The sequence below is a fragment of the Neomonachus schauinslandi genome, chromosome 2 (genome assembly GCF_002201575.2).
Source record: "Neomonachus schauinslandi chromosome 2, ASM220157v2, whole genome shotgun sequence".
Lineage (NCBI taxonomy): Eukaryota > Metazoa > Chordata > Mammalia > Carnivora > Phocidae > Neomonachus > Neomonachus schauinslandi.
The window spans coordinates 197229719-197237039 of record NC_058404.1 but is presented as its reverse complement, the minus strand read 5'-3'; the positions used below and the strand labels follow the sequence as shown (position 1 = coordinate 197237039).

Here is a 7321-nt window from a genome sequence, read left to right as displayed (position 1 = left end):
AAGGATCTCTCCCCGATCCAGTCGGCATGCCTCTGTGTCTCCTTCACTGGGGACAGCTCCTCGTCCTTTCTTTGCCTGTTGGGACATCAGTACTTTGAAGAGTTCAGGTCAGTTGTCGATGGTCCCTCTGTCTGGGCTTGTCTGCTGTTTCCTCAGGGCGCAGGGACACTAGGTAAAGGTGCTGTGTGCCCTCAGCGTGTCCCACCACGGGGTACTAGTCATCTGTCTGCCCTATCCCGGTCGTGTTAACTCCGTTCACTAGTTAAGGCAACTCCTTCACGTCGGGGAGGTTGTGTAATTCGACACACCTTCATTTCCATGACTCCTGTGTCTCTGAGCTGGGAGGGGGCAGAGACCTAGGGGCTGACCCTTGGGCTTGAAGAGGAGGCCTCCAGGTCACCATCAGTGGTCGTGTGCTCGGGGCCACTTTTCCAGCTGCAGGATGGATGCGGACGGCTCATCGCTACCCTTCTGCCCGGGCTCTGCTGAGCCAAGCTGAGTGCCCTGGCAAGACTGGCACCTGGGGAGCTCAGGTGTGTCCTGTAACCAAGGACCAAGACTTTCTGGGTGTAAAACAGAGTTGAGTCTTTTAACAGCAGCTGTGGCAGCAACACCAAAGTCCTGACTGTCGCTCCTATTGATTTTGCCATTTATCTCAGCGAAGCAAATCCAATAGAAAATAATACCTTCAGAAGAAGGAGAATCAGTGAGTTCAAACAAGAATATTTGCCAACTAGATTAGGGAAACCCCCTTTGTGTTAAAATGTCCTAAGTGAATCCTCTTAGTACAATTTTGCAGGAACCAAATGTAGGGGAGGATCCCTTCCTTGCTGCCATCCTCTGGGGCAGGGCTCTGGCAGGGATGACAAGGGAGGGAGCTCATGGGCTGCCTACTGGCTTAGGGTCCATGCTGACGAGTCTGGCTTCCCAGGCCGATGAGAGACTTCTGGAAAATGTGGGACAGAGCTGGGGTGAGAGAAGGCAGCCACTCACTGCTCACACAAAACCATCGTCCCAGCAGACAAATGGCTCCAGGAGCCCTCCCCGTGAAGACAGGAGAGACATGGTCCTATAGCAACCTGGCTGCCTGGTGTTACTCTGCACACATAGTGTCTTATTGATAGAAAACTCTTGTTTCCAAAAATGATGAGAAACACGTTTCTTTTTTTGTATAACAGAGGAAAAAAACCCTTAGAGTTCTGAAAAATCTACCCTTTCACACATGAAGCTCTGTGCCTCTGAGCCTTTGTGCATGCTGTTCCTTCTGTTAGGAATGCCCCTCCACCTGGAATGCTGGTGGATTCCGTGCATCCTCCAGCTTAGGTGTCTTCTCTTCTGTGTGACCCTTCCCCGTGCTGCCTGCTCCACCGGGCAGACCATCCCCTTGGTCTCAGCCACCACTGAACCATGTTTGTTCCCTGTGCTAGGCAGGGCCTTTCCAGTTGCAGTTGACTATGGAAGCTCAACTCAGGCATGTGGTAGCCAGAGCGTGATTTATTGGCTTTTGTAGCTGCAAAGACCGGGGTACGAATGGATCTAGAGGTGCAGAGATGTAATTTTCTCCTCCTCGCCCTGTCTCTTTTTCCTCTTCCTCTCCTCCTTCCTTCTCTTCTTCCTCCTCCCCTCTTCTCCCCCTCCTTCTCCCCTCCCTCTCCTTTCTCTCTCCTCCCTCCCCCACCCTTCGCCTCCAATGTCATGACTGCTGCATTATAAGCCGATCCAGGGGTCTGCTGGAGCGCAGACACCTGCTCAGTCCAGACGGCTATGGCTTGTATATAAGTCCTCAGCAAAGCCTTATTGAATGAATGAATGGGTAGATGGAATTCAGGGAGTCAGAACTACCTGAACACAGATACAAAACTGTGTGCATGGTGCACGTGTGTGCGCCTCTCGTGGTGAGCTGTCTGTCTGTGACAGTCATGGTGTTGGGCACAGAGCCCTCTTTCCCCCACTCTCCCATCAGTAAAGATTTGCCAAGTACCCACTCATTGGCCTGGGGAGATCCGACCTGAATAAGACCCAGTTCCTTGATTTCAGAAGTTCAGAGTCTAGAGAGCCAGTAGCCATGTAAATGGCTGGTAATAATTCAGCATCATAACTGCTGCAGTGGGAGCTGACATGGGGTCTGCGGGAGCACGGGGCCCCTCTCAGCCCAGAAGCCAGGAGGGCTTCCTGGAGAGGGGCTGCTTAGGTGAGCTGAGAGAGGAGGGGAATGTACCGACGTGCTCGAGCGCTCCATGCAACTTGGAAAGCCATGACCCATGCGGTCCAGGCTCTCAGCTGTGCTGTGTGTCAGAGAGAATCCCCAAATTCAAATAGTTTTCTTGCATTTCTCAAATTCTGTGAAGGCAACAGGCAATCCTTCTCTGAAATTCCCCCTCGTCTTTCCTTTCCTCTCTCCTTCATGCCCCAGTGCCTCACCTCCTTCATTCACAGTGACTCTTGCAAAACCCCGCCCTGAGCTTTTAGTCCTCTCTGCCACTACCCCGCCCCCGCGTTGCCCCACCTTTTCTTTGTGGGCTCTTTGTTTTGAAGACCAGCATAGTCTCTTCCTTCTGGGATGATTCCCTGTTCCTCCAGCCTCTCAGGTCCAATAATGCGTCCACTTTCTGGCTCCATTACAAAAGCCAGGACAGGAGGCTCCTCACAGGGCAGCCCAGGGCAATGAGCTGCACAATTCCAGCCAGAGGGAGAAGGGGGATTCCGAGCTACTCACAGGACATATTTCGGTCTCATCTCCCTTACCTTCTAAACTACTATTATTAACCTGTTTCGAAGAGGAGGAAACCGAGGCTCAGAGAGATCAAGTAACTTGCCCAAGATCCCACAGCTAGCAAATGTCTGCTCTTCCTGCCTGTTCTTTCTTCCTGTCTTCCCTTTGGTCCACGGAACTGTGATTTCAATCCAACGAGGGACTTCTCTAAATATCTTGTCTAGGTCACTCCCCACTGTTACACTTTTCCTTCATAGCACCCGTCACAGTTGTAATTGTACATTTATTTGTTGTATTCTTGTATTAAATAATTCTTGTATTAAAGGTCTATCTCTAATAACCTCGTAGAGGGGAGGGACACCATAATTTTTAAACTCCCTTGTATTCCCAGTGAAGAAAACAGCATCTAAGATGGAACAGGTGCTCAGTGAGTATTTGCCAAATAAAAGTGTAAGGAATTGAAATTCAAACCTGTCTCCCAAACCCAAGTCCCTTTCTGACATCCTAAGTTGGTGTTCTCCAGGAAGACAAGAGAGGGCGGAGGTCATTCCAGGGTGAGGGATTGCCATAGACCCACTAGGGAAATTACAACTAGTGTTTTTTGTTTGCTTGCTTGCGTTTTGTGGTGGTACTGGCTTGAATCCAGGCTGTAGGCGGAGGAGCAGGGGCAGGAGAAGATCTGGAGCAAGGGAAAGATGATTAAAAGCCTTCAAAGAGCTTACCCAAGTCCAAGGATCAGGGATTGCAAGGAGATACTGAAGGTTTTCCCCCTGGGGAATGACACGATCACAGTTACATCTGAGAAAGATTGCTCTGCCTGCCATTGAGTAGAGGGCGGACAGAGGATCTGGACAGAACCTGGAAGCTAGCTGAGTGTCGCCATAAAACAGGGTGGAGAAGACACAGTCCTGGATGGGGTGTCAGTGGAGAGAGGAGCCGACTAGCTCCTAGGAGATGGGCAGAGAGAGAGGAGGTAAGGATGACTCCCCAGTTTTAGGTGCAGGTCCCTGGACAGATGGTTTTTCCACTTCCATCAGCAGAAAGCACTGAAGGGAGAGAAGATTTGAGGGAGAAGACACTGGAGAAGGCCAAGCACCCTGAGTCTCCAAAGTTGTCTCCAACAGCTTGCAGGTGTTGGTCCAGGGTGCAGATGGGGACCAGGGTGAATGGGGCAGGTGGGTCTGAGTGGAGAGAGAGATTAAGGAGGGGATGAGAGAGGCCAGTCCCTGTTTTTAGACCTCAGTGCAGGGCGCCTCAGCCAGTTCTCTCCCCAGTTGTCTTCAGCTGAGCTTCACCCAGGCAGAAACTTGACCCTTCAGAAGCGGAACTTGTCTGCTGGAGGGAGGAAGCATGTTAAGAGCCTGGGACACTGCTCTCCTCTCCAGGGTTTCCTGCCATTCTTTTCCAAACTTCGGGCTTTGGGCCATCAGTTCAAGCCTCAATTTCCACTTTCTGTCAAGCACTGAGATATTAATCCATCTTTCTCAAGGTTATAAAAGAGAAAGACTGAAAATGTCCAGCAGGGAGGAGGCGCCCAGCCAGCAGGAGGCTCCCTGCCTCCTCCTTGTGTTTTGGGCTCATCCAAAATTATTCCCTAAAGGAAAAATCGCTTAAAGATTGGGGGTGATGGTGGGCAGAAAGACTGTCCCAAGAGGTCAGGTTAAGCCTGAATTTTAGAATGGACCATGGGGGCAGAGGGGGTAGTTTAGGAGAAGTGGTTTCTGGGAGACATGCCTCCTGACGCTTCTGCTAGATGACTGATTTCATTGAACCTTACACCCTCGGCGAAGAGCAGGAATCATTAGCCCATTTTGTGGATGAGAAAACCAAGACCCAGTGAAGTTTAAGGCGCTCAAGGTCACACAGCCGGGAATGAAGTCCCAGTTGGGTCTGTGAGAAATCCAAGGCTGCCTTCTACCTTACAAAAGCTCTTTCCCAGCCTAGAAGCCAGTGAGACCCCCATCCCTACCCTACCTCCCCGTTCCCCAAACGTGTCGAGGGCCAGGGCACCGGGGCTGCGTCAGAGACCTCTTGGTCTTCCTGGGCCCGTGTTTCTCCTGGCACGGGGCGAGGATCTGGCACCGGAGCGCCTCTCGGACCTGCGGATTCGCCCCCGCACTGGGGCGGCGGAGCGCGGAGAGTGAGCGCGCCCGGGTACAGGTGGGGCGGCTGCGCGGGAGACTGGGGAACGCGGAGGCGCGGGGGCGCGGGCCCCGGGCGCTGACGGGGACGGCGGCAGCGCGGCACCGCTCGCCCGCCGCCGGCCACTCCCGGCCCCCGCCCCCTCGGTGCCCGCTGGCTCTTCGCTTCTCGGGCTGCGAACCAGACACAGCCGCAGCCACCGCAGCCACCGCCGCCCGGCGCGCACCGGCCGGCTTCCTGCCCCCAGCGCCGGCCACTGGGGGGGGGGGGGCGCGACGCGGCCACCGACCCGGAGGCGCTCGAGGAAGCGAGAGGGGTCCCCGCGCACTCGGGGCCCCGGCGCAGCGCACGGTGAGCGCCCCCCGGGGGCTCGGCGTTTCCCTTAACCGCGGGTCCCGGTGCGCCAGCCCCCGGGTGCCGGATGGGGTCACCCGGGGGGCGCAAGGCCGGAGTTGGGACCGCGCGCAGCCCGCCCCTGCCGCCGAGCCGGACATGCTGCCGCCGGGGCGCAACGGCACTGCGGAGCGCGCGCGGTTCGGGCAGCAGCAGCGGGCGCAGCGGGGCGCCGCGGGGGGCGCGGAGGGGGCGGCGCCGCTGGGGCCCGCGCAGGTGGTCACGGCCGGCCTCCTGACCCTGCTCATCGTCTGCACCCTGCTGGGCAACGTGCTGGTGTGCGCGGCCATCGTGCGCAGCCGCCACCTGCGCGCCAAGATGACCAACGTCTTCATCGTGTCTCTGGCTGTGTCCGACCTCTTCGTGGCGCTGCTGGTCATGCCCTGGAAGGCGGTCGCTGAGGTGGCCGGTTACTGGCCCTTTGGGGCCTTCTGCGACATCTGGGTGGCCTTTGACATCATGTGCTCCACCGCCTCCATCCTGAACCTGTGCGTCATCAGCGTGGACCGCTACTGGGCCATCTCCAGGCCCTTCTGCTATGAGCGCAAGATGACCCAGCGCGTGGCGTTGATCATGGTCGGCCTGGCCTGGACCTTGTCCATTCTTATCTCCTTCATCCCAGTTCAACTGCATTGGCACAGGGACAAGGCAGGCTCCTGGGGCGGGGTGGAACCGCCACCCAGCCTGGCCAACGGGACGCCCTGGGAGGAAGCGGGGGAGCCAGAGGCGAGGGCCGAAAACTGTGACTCCAGCCTGAACCGAACTTACGCAATCTCCTCTTCGCTCATCAGCTTCTACATCCCCGTGGCCATCATGATCGTGACCTACACGCGCATCTACCGCATCGCCTAGGTGCAGATCCGCAGGATTTCCTCCCTGGAGAGGGCCGCGGAGCACGCGCAGAGCTGCCGCAGACGCGCGGCCTGTGCCCCTGACACCAGCCTGCGGACATCCATCAAGAAGGAGACCAAGGTCCTCAAGACCCTGTCGGTGATCATGGGGGTCTTCGTGTGCTGCTGGCTGCCCTTCTTCATCCTTAACTGCATGGTCCCCTTCTGCAGCGGGCGCCCCGAGAGTCCTCGGGCTGGCTTCCCCTGCGTCAGCGAGACCACCTTTGACGTCTTCGTCTGGTTCGGCTGGGCCAACTCCTCCCTCAACCCCGTCATCTACGCCTTCAACGCTGACTTCCGGAAGGTGTTTGCGCAGCTGCTGGGGTGCGGCAACCTCTGCTCCCGCACCGCGGTGGAGACAGTGAACATCAGCAATGAGCTCATCTCCTACAACCAGGACACCGTCTTCCACAAGGAGATTGCAGCTGCCTACATCCATATGATCCCCAATGCCGTGACCCCGGGGGACGGGGAGGGGGACAAGGAGGAAGAGAGCCCTTTCGATCGTATGTCCCAGATCTCTCAGACGTCCCCAGATGGTGACCCTGCGGCCGAGTCTGTCTGGGAGCTGGACTGCGAAGGGGAGATTTCATTAGGCAAAATAACGCCTTTCACCCCAAATGGATTCCATTAAACTGCATAAGAAGCGCCCCTCCTGGATCTACATAGCTGCACAGACATTAACAAGCATGCAGAATACACACTCACCAGTACACTTCCAGTGCTGCTCAGTGGATCACATTTTCTGTGTCTGTGTAGTAGCCCACGGGCTTAGAAACCTCACCAGACTGATTTGCTTTTGAAAGAACCGGCAGAAGCGTTTGGCATAAACTCGGTCAAATATACCCCAGCCTAGCAGAAATGGACCAATGGTCCAGTTAGAGAAGAGAAGGTGGTGTTTGGTTCTAAAAAAAAAAAAAAAAAAAAAAGTAGTAGCTGGTCTTTAAAAAAATATACTCTCTGCTCCCTTTTAAACAAATGAATTGATCACTGACTTATTTTTGTTTGGTTGATTTTTAGACAACAGGTTCTATGTGTGTGTGTAGTGTTGCAGGGGGTGTGTGTGGCTTTCGTGTATCTTACTTCCTGTGGTCTGTGTTAATGCAGTTTCTGCTCTCTGTGTGTGTCTTTATGAAAGCTGAGGAACTCTTTCTGATTTGTTCTGGTGTCTAATAAACACAAA

The 7321-nt window shown here is 55.1% G+C and overlaps 1 protein-coding gene across 1 annotated transcript; it reads left to right on the top strand.

The window, feature by feature from the left end:
* The first annotated feature begins 5347 nt into the window (after window positions 1–5347).
* DRD5 (dopamine receptor D5) lies at window positions 5348–6772 on the top strand. The gene is given in 1 exon segment (XM_021677594.2): window positions 5348–6772. A coding segment is annotated over 1 exon segment (1425 nt).
* The last annotated feature ends 549 nt before the right edge of the window (window positions 6773–7321 follow it).